Genomic DNA, 15,534 nt, shown 5'->3' with positions numbered 1-15,534 from the left:
AGACACAACAAAGTAAGCAAGCAACAAAGCCTTTCCAGTGAGGGTAGATAATGGTATCAGAGACAAGGAAGAATAAGAAAAGAAAATAGCCAGTGGTACATGGTAGCTGCAGCCAGGGCTGAGATTTCTTGGAAAATAATGCTAAATAATGGCTACATCTAGACACAATGGCTATTTCCTCAACAATGAAGGTGATACAATAGGAGTTTTGACTTCTTTGTCATCTTTCTTTTCTTAAGATGTCTTTCTTCAGTGTAATACCATTAGGGATTTGGGTTTTCAGGGAAAAAAGTCTATTGAAATGAATGCATAGACAGAAAGTTAAAATGCTATTTTGAATTCATCATTTTTTTCTGTTACTGAACTTAAGCCTTATTAACTAACATAACTCTTATCCTCATGTTGAGTCACTTACTTTCAACAAACATTTATTAGTTACCTTTACACAGTCCCCTTCATGCCTTGAAACATGCTCACAGTGTTTATCCTGGGAGGCACTGTGGTCTGATTTTAATACAGATCAAGATAGGGCTCTTTTACTAAGCTTTGAGATAATTTAATCAGAACCCAGATAAATATAATAATGAATATGTAACCACTTCATTATACTTAAAAGCTGACTCAAGTATCCTGATTATGGGTATCACATTTTTATAAATAGAAAATAACTTAAAAACTACAAACTTGGTTAAATTATTGTTGATTTTTAAAAATATATATATATATATATAAAGAAAGATGAATTGATTTAGTAAAAATTCAATCAATTTGAACAATTGATTTGTTAAAAAGTATAGTTTTGAATGATACAAAGTTTTACTTCATTAACTCCAAGAGTTTTTCTAAATTAGTTATTGTCAAAGTGTGATCTTCTGAACAGCATGTGAAGATCACCAGGGAACTAACCAGAACTTGCCAGTTCTTGGTTACCACCCCAGAATTACTAAATCAGACACTCAGGGGAATCCAGTCATCTGCACTAGCTCACTTTGGGTTGTGTCGCAGAGAGTTAGACTAATTAACTTCTGCTCTCATTATTCTCACTCTAGGAGTTCCTTACTGTCTGAAGTTTCATTTTTTCAACAAATATTTATTAATTACTTAATCTGTTTGAGACACTATTCTCAAAACAGTTTATCAGTGGACTAAAGAGCAACATTATCACATTCCTGAATGTTTTATTCTAGTATGAGGAGACCTAATAAACAAAATTACAAACAATGTTAGGTGTGCTCTGTCAGGTAGTGCTCTAAGAGTCATACGGGCTGGGAGGGTGGGAGGAGTTTCATTTTACTCAGGGGGCTCAGGGAAGGAAACACTGCTGAGATGATATTTGAACAGAGGTTAAGAATTAAGTGAAGAAGTGAAACTCAAGAATATGGAGATGAAGATAAGCCTGATGGCTCCTTCAGTTCGGCACTGCCAACCATCTTTAGTAAGTTAAATTTAAGCTATCTAAATAAGATCTACTCTTATTCTGACTTTGTCATAATTAGCACTGGCTACATAAAACTGACATAGAAAACTGTCATGCTTGAGTTTGTATCCAGGGCTTTCACATAACATAATGCAGGCTCTTCAGTTCAGCTATTGGTAGTCTCAGAACAGTGATGAGTAGGAGGTAACAGTAAACAAAATGAGGGAAAGTATGCTTTTCAACATAAACTGGACTGTTTTATTTAAGGACAGTTAACACTGTGTTAAACAAAGGCTTTATCCAGATATAAAAGACATGTAGTTAGGACTATGTGATTTTATTAAAGACTTCCCTGTATCTCAAACAGTAAAGAATTTGCCCATGATGCAGGAGACCAGGGTTCGATCCCTGGGTTGGGAAGATCTTCTGGAGAAGGGAATGGCAATCCACTCCAGTATTCCTGCCTGGAGAATTCCATGACAAAGAAGCCTGGCTGGTTACAGTTCGTGGGGTCACAAAGAGTCGGACATGACTGAGCAACTAACACACACACACATGTGATTTTAATAATGACTTAAATATCTAATATCCATAAGAAAAACAATGGAGTATCTCTTAATTAAAACCTAAATTTTGTAGACATGTTGAACTTCTAGAGGCAGTTGTATTCTGCATTTTAGGGAGGAACAGTTAAGACTTATTTGTATCCTTCTCTTTTCTTTTGTATTAGGCTATCTGCTCCCCAGAAATAGAGACTGATTTCTCTATGTATGAGTGGGGGTCATCTAGGCAGACTCCAGTGGGAAGGCAGCCAATAAGGTCTTATCCTTCAGAGGGAAGAACATTTTGCAAGCTATATTTCAAATAATAGAAGCAGATAGGGTCAAAGAAGAAAAGTGTGTGTGTGTGCTCTCCCTTGAAGAAAGCTCCCAGAAGTAGACTTATTACATACCTACCTACCTGCCATGACCCCATCTATATGCAGGGAAGACTGAGCGTAAAATATGATTTTTATGCTTGTGTTACCAAATCAGGTTCATCTGCAGCATGACAAACACTGAGATGCTGAGATTTGTAGCAAGAAAAGGGTTACTCATGAGAGAGTGAAGCAAGGAGCTGCTAAGTGCTGCTAAGTCACTTCAGTCGTGTCCGACTCTGTGCGACCCCATAGACGGCAGCCTACCGGGCTCCCCCGTCCCTGGGATTCTCCAGGCAAGAACACTGGAGTGGGTTGCCATTTCCTTCTCCAATGCATGAAAGTGAAAAGTGAAAGTGAAGTCGCTCAGTCGTGTCCGACCCTCAGCGACCCCATGGACTGCAGCCTTCCAGGCTCCTCCGTCCGTGGGATTTTCCAGGCAAGAGTACTGGAGTGGGGTGCCATTGCCTTCTCCGAAGCAAGGAGACAGGAGAGCAAATCTCAAATCCTCTTCCCTGAAGGCAAAGGGTTTTAGATACTATGAGATAAAGAAGCAGGGTAGTCTGAGGCATGGGGGAGGAGTGAAGAAAGGTAATTGGAGATAAGAAAAAGTGAGGTAATGATCCTGCAGAGGCACAGCTGAGCTCCATTCTTCTTCATGGGACACGTGTTCAGAAAATGGTGAGCTTAATATGACCTGAGAGTGGACTTTTTGGCCCTCTGACATGAAAAGTTCACCTATCAGATACTGCCACATGCCCAGTGATCTCAACCAGTTTTAACTGGTTTGAGCTCGAACTGGCCTGAGTTAACTCCAAGTTCCTGAATGAAAACTTGGGAAAAACATATTGTTTCAGCTACATGCTCCTTAGAAGATATGCAAGTGTGTGTGAAAAAAAAACAATGAAAGCCAGCTTAATTGGTAAAGGCAGATTATAGCTTATTATTCATTAAGCAAGTTAGCACTGAATGGATCTAACTGATGATTGCTCTGTTTCACTTAGAAGCCACAAGTTATTGTTTTGCTTTGTTTTTAATAAGAGGATTATGTCCAGGCCTTCTGAAATGTGACTATATGATAGACTGGCACATACATTATTAACAAATTGAAATACATAAAGATCATCAGTATAGTTCAGTCACTCAGTCGTGTCCTAATCTTTGAGACCCCATGGACTGCTAGCACGCCATGCCTCCCTGTCCATCACCAACTCCCAGAGTTTACTCAAACTCATGTGCATTGTCAGTGATGCCATCCAACCATCTGATCCTCTGTTGTCCCCTTTTCTTCCCACCTTCAATCTTTCCCAGCATCAGGGTCTTTTCAAATGAGTCAATTCTTTGCATCAGGTGGCCAAAGGATTGGAATTTCAGCTTCAGCATCAGTCCTTCCAATGAATATTCAGAACTGATTTCCTTTAGGATGGACTGGTTGGATCTCCTTGTAGTCCAGGGACTCTCAAGAGTCTTCTCCAACACCACAGTTCAAAAGCATCGATTCTTCAGTGCTCAGCTTTCTTTATGTAAAGATCATAAGGATACATATATATATATATATATATATATATATAATTCTTAAAAATTAACCTTTCATGATTAGATTATAATAACTGGTATAAGAAGTATTATACCCACATATTTATGATTTTAAAATGACTATCTCTTCCAAAGACATAATATCTAATACTGGTATCTACCAACATATTTACAATTAGGATGTTGTTTGGCCTACTCTAATAATATTAGTTGGATGTTCTAAATGCACTGAGTGTTCTTTTTGTGAACAGCATTATAGTAGAAAATTTACATATGTTGAAGACATCAAATTAAATTAAAAAAAAAAAATAAATATAAAAAAAAAATAAAAAAAAAAAAAAAAAAAAAGATTGCTGGGAGAAATATCAATAACCTCAGATATGCAGATGACACCACCCTTATGGCAGAAAGTGAAGAGGAGCTAAAAATCCTCTTGATGAAAATGAAAGAGGAGAGTGAAAAAGTTGGCTTAAAGCTCAACATTCAGAAAATGAAGATCATGGCATCTGGTCCCATCACTTCATGGCAAATAGATGGGGAAACAGTGGAAACAATGTCAGACTTTATTTTCTTGGGCTCCAAGATCACTGAAGATGGTGATGGCAGCCATGAAATTAAAAGACGCTTACTGTTCATCGCAGCACTGTTTATAATAGCCAGGACATGGAAACAACCTAGATGTCCATCAGCAGATGAATGGATAAGAAAGCTGTGGCACATATACACAATGGAGTATTACTCAGCTGTTAAAAAGAATTCATTTGAATCAGTTCTGATGAGATGGATGAAACTGGAGCCGATTATACAGAGTGAAGTAAGCCAGAAAGAAAAACACCAATGCAGTATACTAACACATATATATGGAATTTAGGAAGATGGCAATGACGACCCTGTATGCAAGACAGGGAAAGAGACACAGATGTGTATAACGGACTTTTGGACTCAGAGGGAGAGGGAGAGGGTGGGATGATTTGGGAGAATGACATTCTAACATGTATACTATCATGTAAGAATTGAATCGCCAGTCTATGTCTGACGCAGGATGCAGCATGCTTGGGGCTGGTGCATGGGGATGACCCAGAGAGATGTTATGGGGAGGGAGGTGGGAGGGGGGTTCATGTTTGGGAACGCATGTAATAATTAAAGATTTTAAAATTTAAAAAATAAAAAAAAAAAAAAAAAAAAAAAAAAAAAAAACAAAGACAATAAAATAGTTACAACTAAAAATTTAAAACAGCTTCATTAGAATGCCAATAATTAATATATTAAGGGGCATATTTCCTTTCAGGTAGCTGAACCTGGTGAAATATAGTAAAATTTAAATCACTTCAAAAGCACCTGACCTGGGAGGGCTACTTGTTGTCTTATTTTAACTATAGCAGTAATGGTCTTGAAATATACCGAAAAAGGTGGCAGGCAGTGATAGTGAATAGGATCAAAAGACATCAGCTGAAGTGTTCATTCACTACTTGAGGCAACTAAATATAGGAAGTCTCCAGTAAGAGGCACTGCTACAGAAAAAAAAAGTACAAAAAAAGTAACCCATAAAGGAAAGATCTACTAATATAAAGGCACTAAAGCTAGGTTAAGTTTTTCTCATCTTTATTTTCCCATTCCATTTACAAAATTAAATGTAGCAGGAGTGAGGAACAAGAACAAACTACAGTCAACATATTCCTCTGTTTCAAACCATACTTTTCTGAATTAGATCAACCCTGAGGTGGTAATGCAGAAAGCTTTGAATTGGAAGTGATGTTGAAATTTTGATTTATATTTAAGAAGGAAAAATGAAATTGGTTCTTGGATTAGGTTTGAGACATATGAATGAACTTAAATGATACGCAATTAAGGTCCAGAGTGCTGAACATTTTTGATGCACTGAAATTACTAAGAAGCAAACGAATATCCAGAATCATGAACTCTATATCAATCATATAACAACCTATGTCAATAGATGAAATTTCCAGACAAATGAGGTGAGGCCTGATTGTAGAAAGCTGATACTCTTGAGTTCTTAGAATATTTGAAGCCAAGTGAACCTTCAAGGAGGATGTTATGGGTTGAATTGTATCCCTAAAAGTTTATGTGTCCTAACCCCAAGTACCACAGAAAGCTATCTTATTGGGAGATAGAGAATATAGATGTAATAAGGCTAAAATGAGCTCAACAAGATGTACCCTAATACCATATGAAAGGGAATATCTGGAGGCCAACTGTGAGATATGCAAGAGAACTGTTGAGAAATTATGAAAATGTATGTCCAAATTGATATCTCCCTCTCAAAGAAAAGTAATATGAATACATCATTTCCAGAATACATGTTTTGGCAGAATACCAAATCCTCAGTATGCTAAGAAGCTGTAAACACACAGAAAATATCCTGAAGAATAAAAATGACCAGTTTATGTCAAACTTGACTTTGGAAGAAAGAATAAATGCAATGAATATTTTCAGAAAAGGAACTCTTCCCAGACCATGAACATACCTGGATCTTATCCATTATCATGATTTTATTTCAGAAGACTCTAGACTTAGACTTAAGCTATTAGGAAGCAGCAGAAAATTATCAGCAATGATCAGCAAGACAATCAAGAATAATTGACATGACAATTGATAATTTAAAGATGGAAAGCAATGAGTCATGACTGAATCTGAGGTCCACAAAATAATGAACATTCTGACCAAGGGACTTCTCTTGGCCAAATGAAGATCAGCTCCAGACATTCAGCGAACACACAATGGATCCTGTAACTTAAGAAAATTCAGAAGCTGATAACAATTTGGAATTCCTGTGTTCAACATATTTCCTTTTTCCTTCAAGTATCAGTTCAGTTCAGTTCAGTCGCTCAGTCATGTCCGATTCATTGCAACCCCATGAACCGCAGCACACCAGGCCTCACTGTCCATCACCAACGCCCAGAGTCCACCCAAACCCATGTCCATTGAGTCGATGATGCCATCCAACCATCCCATCCTCTGTTGTCCCCTTTCCCTCCTGCCCTCAATCTTTCCCAGGATCAGAGTCTTTTCAAATGAGTCAGGTCTTCTCATCAGGTGGCCAAAGTATTGGAGAGTTTCAGCTTCAACATCAGTCCTTCCAATGAACACCCAGGACTGATCTCCTTTAGGATGGACTGGTTGGATCTCTTTGCAGTCCAAGGGACTCTCAAGAGTCTTCTTCAAGACCACAGTTCAAAAGCATCAATTATTTGGTGCTCACCTTTCTTTATAGTCGAACTTTCACATCCATACATGACCCTTCAAGTATGGTATGTGGAAAAAGTTCCTGGGCTGTAACAAAGAGTTAGAAATTGAAGGGAGTGTTTTCTTTGTGCAGTTCTCTATTCTGGGATCTCTATTCTGTTCCACTGATACATGTCTGTGCTTGTTTAAAACCACATTGTTTTGATTACTGTAGTTTTATAAAATAGTCTGAAGTCTGAAAGGGTGACACCTCCAGCTTTGTTTATTTTCTTAAGATTGCTAGCAATTTGGGGCCTTTCAGAATTCCATATGAAATTTAGGGTTATTTATTCTAGTTCTGTGAAAAAAATCATGGGTATTTTGATAGGCATTGGATTGAATATGAATATTGCTTTGGGTAACATGGTCATTTTAACAACATTAATTCTTTCAGCTCAACTTCATGAGATAACTTTCCATTTATTTGCATCACCTTCAATTTCCTTCATTAATGTTTTCAGAGTATAGGTCTTTCCCTATTTTAGCTATTTTTTTTTGTTTGTTTTCTGGGTGTTTTATTCTTTCTGATGTGATAAGTCATTGAGTATGAGTTTGGCTTAAATGGTCTTAATTATGTTGAGATATTGTCCCTCTATATCTGCTTTGATGAGAGTAGTTTTTTTTTTTTTTTAATCATCTGTGGATATTGAATTTTATGAAAAGTTTTTACTGCATCTATTGAGATAATCATGAGATTTTTATCTTTCCTACTGTTAATGTGGTGCATCACATTGATTTGTGAATGCTGAACCATCCTTGTGACTATGGAATAAATCCAACTTGATTATGGAGTATGATCATTTTTATATAATATTAGATTCCATTTGCTAATATTTCATTGAGGACTTTTACATCTATAGTCATCAAAGATACCGATCTGCATTTTTTTGTTGTTGTTGCAGTTTTTGTTTTGGAGTTTTTGTAGTCTGTTTAGTTTTTTTTGTTTGTTTAGTTTTTATATCAGGGCAACTGTGGACTCATAGAATGAAATTGAGAGTGTTCTTTTCACTTTGGGGGATAGTTTGAGAAGGGTAGGTATTAGTTATCCTTTATATTTTTGCTAGAATTTCCTTGTAAAACTGTCCTCTCCTGGACTTTTGTTTGCTGGGAGCTTTTGATTTGGTTTTGTTTTTTTCTATTACAAACTCATTTTATCTAATAACGATTGATCTATTCAAGTTGTCTATTTCTTCTTAATTCAGTTTTGGTAGGTTGTATGTTTCTAGAAATTAATACAGTACCCCATGACAGCCAAGAGCACCAAATTTCAATACCAAATTTTCTTATCATTCTTCTGGCACAAGAGAAGCTGAGGCCCCCATAGCTTAAAGGTCTATGGGTCTTTGATGTTGTAAAGATCTTATGGAATTGGGCTGGAGAGTGGAATGTTATCTCATCATTCTTACAAAAGGTACTTTCCTGATACTCTATTGTATTTCTTTACCTAATGCCAATGGAACACTCTTATGATGTCATTAGATGTGCTTTAAGACTTGAAAAAATGCAACCAAGTAAAAGGAAAATAAAGAAAAGGGGGAACCCACTTTTGGAAGACATGTGACAAAATACTTTACAATTCTGCTTTTCTTTCATAAGAACACATTTTAAAAATGATTTCCTAAATAACAGTAACCCAATACTTCAGTTCAGTTCAGTTCAGTCACTCAGTGGTGTCTATCTTTTTGTGACCCCATGGACTGCAGTACGCCAGGCCTCCCTGTCCATCAAGAACTCCCAGAGTTTACTCAAACTCATGTGCTTTGATTCAGTGGTGTCATCTAACCATCTCATCCTCTGTCGTTCCCTTTTCTTCCTGCCTTCAGTCTTTTGCATCATGAGGGTCTTTTCCAATGAGTCAGTTCTTCACATCAGGTGCCCAAAAGACTGGAGTTTCAGCTTTAGCACTGGTTTTTCCAGTGATTATTCAGGACTGATTTCCTTTAGGATAGCCTGGTTGGATCTCCTTGCAGTCTAAGAGACTCTCAAGAGTCTTCTCCAACACCACAGTTCAAAAGCATCAATTCTTCAGTGCTTAGCTTTCTTTATAGTCCAACTCTAACATCCATCCATGACTACTGCAAAAACCATAGCTTTGACTAAATGAACCTTTGTTGGTAAAGTAATATCTCTGCTTTTTAATATGCTGTCTAGGTTGATCACAACTTTTCTTCCAAGCAGCAAGTGTCTTTTAATTTCTTGGCTGCAGTCACCATCTGCAGTGATTTAGGAGCCCTCTGTCACTGTTTCCATTGTTTCCCCATCTATTCACTATGAAGTGATGGGACCTGATGCCATGATCTTAGTTTTCTGAATGTTGAATTTTAAGCCAACTTTTTCACCATCCTCTTTCACTTTTATCAAGAGGCTCTTTATTTCTTCCTTGCTTTCTGCAATAAGTGTGGTGTCATCTGCATATCTGAAGTTATTGATAGTTCTCCCGGCAATCTTGATTCTGGCTTGTGCTTCATCCAGTCCAGCATTTCTCATGATGTACTCTGCATATAAGTTAAATAAGCAGGGTGACAATATACAGCCTTGACATTCTCCTTTCCCAATTTGGAACCAGTCTGTTGCTCCATGTCCAGTTCTAACTGTTGCTTCTTAACTTGCATATAGATTTCTTAGGAGGCAGGTCAAACTACTGCACATTGCATTCATCTCACACAGTAGCAAAGTAATGCTCAAAATTTTCCATGCCAGGATCCAATAGTAAGTGAACTGTGAACTTCCAGATGTTCGAGCTGGATTCAGAAAAGGCAGAGGAACCAGAGATCAAATTGCCAACATCCGTTGGATCATTGAAAAAGTGAAAGAGTTCCAGAAAAACATCTACTTCTGCTTTATTGACTATGCCAAACCCAATACTTAGTTGTCTATAAAAGCACCACTAAGAAAAAACAAGGCAAAAAAAAAAAAAAGTGCGAGAATATATCTGGGTGGTTGCCTCCTCTTCCTGGGTTGTTGACAAGGCTGACACACACAGAACATGTTTAGTCCTTAAACTATTTTAGAATGTTCAGTTGAAATCTAAGCCATGGTGCACTGATTGGAACTTCTGAATTCTGAATAAAATCATTCAAAATTTGTTCTCTAGATTGACAAAGAACTGTTAGATTAATCCAATTTAAATGTATGCACAATATTTACGTCTGTTTATTGGGCCAGATTTCAGTTCAGTCACTCGGTCATGTCTGACTCTTTGCAACCCCATGGACTACAGCATGCCAGGCTTCCCTGTCCATCAGCAATTCCTAGAGCTTGTTCAAACTCATGTCCGTTAAGTTGATAACACCATTCAACCAGCTCATCCTCTGTGGCCCTCTTCTTTCCTGCCTTCAACTTTTCCAGCATCAAGGTCTTTTTTCAGAGAGTCCACTCTTTGCCTCAGGTGGCCAAAGGATTGGAGATTCAGCTTCAGCATCAGTCCTTCCAATGAATACTCAGGACAGATTTCCTTTAGGATTAACTGGTTTGATCTCCTTGCAGTCCAAGGGACTCTCAAGAGTCTTCTCCAACACCACAGTTCAAAAGCATCAATTCTTCAGCGCCCAGCCGTCTTCACTGTTCAGATCTCATATCCACACAACTATAGGAAAAACTATAGCTTTGACTATATGGAACTTTGTTGGCAAAGTAAAATCTCTGCTTTTTAATAGTCTGTCTAGGTTTGTCAGAGCTTTTCTTCCAGGTAGTAAGCGTCTTTTAATTTCATGGCATCAGTCAACATGTGCAGTGATTTTGGAGCCCAAGAAATTAAAGTCTGTCGCTGATTTCATGGTTTCCCCATCTATTTGCCATGAAGTGATGGGACCAGATGCCATGATTTTAGTTTTCTGAATGTCTAGTTTAATGCCAGCTTTTTCACTCTCTTCGTTCACTTTCATCAAGAGACTTTAATTCCTCTTCACTTTCTGCCATAAAGATAGTGGCATCTGCATAGCTGAGGTGTTTGATATTTCTCCCAGTGATCTGGATTCCAGGTTATGCTTCATTCAGTTGGACCTTTCACATGATATACTCTGTATATAAGCTAAATAAGAAGGATGACTATATACAGCCTTGACATACTCTTCTCCGATTTGGACCAATCTGTTGTTCCATGTCTAGTTCTAACTGTTACTTCTTGTCCAAGAAAAAGAAATGAAAAAAGGCAAAAATGATTATCTGAGGAGGCCTTACAAGTAGCTTAGAAAAGAAGAGAAGCAAAAAGGAAAGGCAGAAAAGAATGCTATATCCATCTGAATGCAGAGTTTCAAAGAATATCAAGGAGCGATAAGAAAGTCTTCCTAAGTGATCAATGCAAATAGAGGAAAACCATAGAATGGGAAAAACTAGAGATCTCTTCAAGAAAATTAGAAATACAAAGATGCAAAGATGGGCACAATAAAGGATAGAAAATGTATGGACCTAACAGAAGCAGAAGAAACTAAGAAAAGGTGACAAGAATATAAAGAAGAACTATACAAAAAAGGTCTTAATGATCCAGATAACTATAATGGTGTGATCACTCACCTAAAATCAGACATCCTGGACTAAGAAGTCAAGTGGGCCTTAGGCAGCATCACTATGAACAAAGATGGTGGATGTGATGGAATTCTAGTTGAGCTATTTCAATTCCTAGAAGATGATACTACGAAAGTGCTGCACTCAATATGCCAGCAAATTTGGAAACTCAGCAATGGTCACAGGACTGGAAAAGGTCAGTTTTCATTCTAATCCCAAAGAAAGGCAATGCCAAAGAATGCTCAAACTACCACACAATTGCACTCATCTCACACACTAGCAAAGTAAAGCTCAAAATTCTCCAAGCTAGGCTTCAATAGTACATGAACTTAGAACTTCCAGATGTTCAAACTGGATTTTTAAAAGGCAGAGCAAGGAGAGATCAAATTGCCAACATCTGTTGGGTCATCGAAAAAGCAAGAGAATTCCAGAAAGAAACATGTGCTTCCTTGACTATGCTAAAGCCTTTGACTGTGTGGATCACAACAAACTGTGGAATATTCTTCAACAAATGGGAATACCAAACCTCCTTACCTGCCTCGTGAGAAATCTGTATGCAGGTCAAGAAGCAACAGTTAGAACCAGACATGGAACAATGGACTGGTTCCTATTTGAGAAAGAGTCAGACTTAAGAGATACCAATGAAAAACAGAGACAGTTTCTATAAAGGCTGTCAGGTTGAATTAAATGGTGGCCTTTAAAAAGTCAGCAAAGGTTTAAGTAATCTAAATAAAGAGGAGAATACAACCAAATTATTCCAGTAAAATTTTAGCAGAAGTTTAATCTTTCTTTCAATAGAATTAAGATAAAACTTAGAAGAACACAGTTATAAACTTGTGCATTTCTAGAAAATACTTTATACGGATTGATTTGCTGCTGAAATTGTGTTTATTGCAACCAAGGCAGAATTAAAAATTAGTGTAGCTCTCATTTATCTGAATAAGAAGTAAATAAAGAGCCTTTGCCTAAACACGTGTGCATAGAGAGAGAACAAAAATGTACACATTTAATATGTCCACTTCAGATATATCAAAAATCATTAAACTGTTTCTATATGCTGCAACACCAGTTAATGCAGAGTATCATTACTTGTCAAATTCTGGTAACCTTCTGCTATAACTAGATAGGCTGATATAATTTCTGTAAAAATTCTTGTTTTAACTTTTTTCTATTGGCTATTTATTATTGGAAGTACTTGTTCATCTAGATTTCTTCATGGAGCATAATACATATGACAGGTCTAAACAGAAGCATTTAAATTATATTTTAAAATATAAATGTAAAATATTATTTTTAAGAGAACCTGATGCTATACTTGGAAGGAATTGTAAGATATTTCTTGGAGTTAAATACATTTTTTGTTTGTAGTGGATAAACAATGCCAAATGGAATAATGTTAATTAATTGAATAGTTTTTTTTTTTTTCATCTTTCTTCTATTTCAGTTGATTTATCTTTGGTGAATAAGGATGAAGAAGCTATCTATTTCTCGGGAAATTCTCTTGGCCTTCAACCAAAAATGGTTAAAACATACCTGGAAGAGGAACTAGATAAATGGGCCAAAATGTAAGTATTATTTCAAAAGCTAGCAATCAACATCTCATACAAGAATTGTAAAAATCACTCTAGACTGTCTAATATTTGAAAAGGTGTAAAGCAGAATCTTAAAACATTAGAGCAGAGAGGAACCAGAGGGATTGTGTTCAATGAGTGATAAAATATTCTCATTTTATGGATGAAGTAACTGAGGATCAGTAAATAAGGTCATATGGCAAATTAGTGGTAGAATCAATAGTAAAGCTTTTAAAATATTTTAAAAATTAAGCTCCTCCTCTGAATTGGCTCATCTATGTCATAAGCAATTATTTTATTTTTTTAAATTACTAACAAGGGAGTTAATATTTAGGATTCAGTTTAGTGTTTTCATGATTAGTTCTTGGCTAAACTCTAGCACACCAATCTTTATAAATAAGAAATTAAAAATTGTTGAGGGGGGACAAGATGTTGAGTGAAACAGAAGGTACTTCCCTCACCAAACTGAACTTGATTATTGAGATGTGTATCCCTGTTGGCTCAGATGGTAAAGATTCATGCCCATGCGTGCAATGCAGGAGACCCTGGGTTGGGAAGATTCCCTGGAGAAGGGCATGGCAACTCATTCCAGTATTCATGCCTGGAGAATCCCATGGCCAGAGGAGCCTCGCAGGGTACAGTCCATGGGGTTGCAAAAGAGTTGGACATGATTAAACAACTACAACTTCCATTGAGTAGATGCTCCATTGGGGCTTAGTTTGGCAGGTTCACTTTAACTGTGTAGGAATCTTAAATCAAGATTCATGTTTTTCTCCATTTTCTTGTTCTGCTTTTACTTTTCTGCTTATGAAACCCTCCATACTTTCTATTTATCTCAATTCTCACCTCTTAAATATCAACCTTCTCAACCACTCATTACCCCTTGCTGAATATCTAGTGTATTAGTAATCACTGCTCTACAATAGGTGGTTTAGAGGTATCTACTCACATTAGTTTCATATTTTTAGCTATATTATAAATCCCTTAAGGAAAATAACTTAATCTTATGTACTTAATCTTATCCTTCCCTAATAATTACTGACAGCTAAAACTGGAATTTTTAAAAAATATCTAACTCTTTAAATATTTATATTATTTGAATATTAAAAATAGTATAAGTATTTAAAAATATTTTTGCTTCTTACAATCTGAAAAAAAGGATGAGGGGGAAGCTAAACCTAAAGTACAAGGGAAAAAAAGAAATTCAGGAATATGAAACCATACCAGATAAGAACTCTGAGCAAGATATTTAGGTCTCATAGAAACCCAAAATGACTTTTCCAGCTTTCTATATTCTTCAGGCCAGTGGTCTTTTCTGTTGGGAGCAAAACCTCTTCTTTAAAGTTAAGTTTAAACTGACTGTGCCAATGATTACTACCAAGGCTATTAGATAACACTGCAGAGTTCTTAATTTTACTGGTTAAGAATGTAAGTTCACAACTCAGTGCAAGAATAATAGAGTTTTACACAATTTATTAGGTCTATTATAATTTTATTTGCATAACATTTATGCATACTTTGAAAAGTAAATATCACTACATTTGAAAGCATTTTGCACTTGCAGGCTTTGCTATTTTAAAATATAAGGGTCATAGTTAATAAAAATGGTTAATATTCATTTTTGGCCTAAATGTAAAATATAGCAGATAATTAGATTGAACTTGAGATTTGGAGAGTGTCTTTGCCTCTTAGATATTTGTTCAGCAAACTGTGCATTTTCATCCTTCATGTACATTCTAAAATATGCCGCTCTGCTATCCTATTTGTATCCTTTCAATTATTCTACTTTATTAAAAGACTGGTTGATTATTCTCAAAACTTTTACTCCAATTATGTTCAGGCAGAAGTGTCAGGACAGCCTGCCTCTCTGTCATAATATCTTCCTATTGTTGCTACCTTTCAATTTTATATTTTACATTGTGACAACAGAAATTTACATACTCTTAACCACCCCTACCAATTTTTCATCAGACAGACGATTTAGCAAGGAAGTATGTTGTAATGCTTCAAGCAGTGTAAACTGAACTTTGAAAAGACTTCTTCTGAGTAGAAGATTAGATAACTAGTTGGTTTTATTTAGTCTTTTTGCTGTGAACTCTGGTGTCCCAGTCAACATCATGGTGCTGCCAGCCGAGCGATATCAGTAGTATTTGAGGTTCATGAATACTGTCTTGTTTCCTTCCATCCTACCCCCAATCTTTAATCTCAAATGGGTTTTTTCATTCATTTTTTTTGCTCCTAAATATTTAGCTTAAAACTCCATTCTAGCCTTTTCAGCTAATGTTGTGTTGAAAGGAAAACTTTTCCTCTATCAACTTACCTTCTAGTGGTTGGGGGCCTGAGGATTA

At 36.5% G+C, this 15,534-nt stretch overlaps 1 protein-coding gene across 6 annotated transcripts in view; it reads left to right on the top strand.

The window, feature by feature from the left end:
* The window catches only part of KYNU (kynureninase), a 128,235-nt gene that overhangs the window by 10,390 nt on the left and 102,311 nt on the right, over positions 1 to 15,534 (top strand). For all 6 annotated transcript variants that reach the window (XR_011254566.1, XR_011254567.1, XM_069577679.1 and 3 more), the window contains exon 3: positions 13,060 to 13,180. Coding sequence is in view for 4 of the 6 variants with exons in the window: in XM_069577679.1 (XP_069433780.1) it covers positions 13,060 to 13,180 (121 nt within the window). In the remaining 2 variants the exon portion in view is untranslated. The remainder of the gene's footprint in view (positions 1 to 13,059; positions 13,181 to 15,534) is intronic.

The sequence above is a fragment of the Ovis canadensis genome, chromosome 2, assembly GCF_042477335.2.
Source record: "Ovis canadensis isolate MfBH-ARS-UI-01 breed Bighorn chromosome 2, ARS-UI_OviCan_v2, whole genome shotgun sequence".
NCBI lineage: Eukaryota > Metazoa > Chordata > Mammalia > Artiodactyla > Bovidae > Ovis > Ovis canadensis.
Note: the sequence above shows the minus strand (reverse complement) of the source record. Positions and strands in the feature narration are given on the sequence as shown.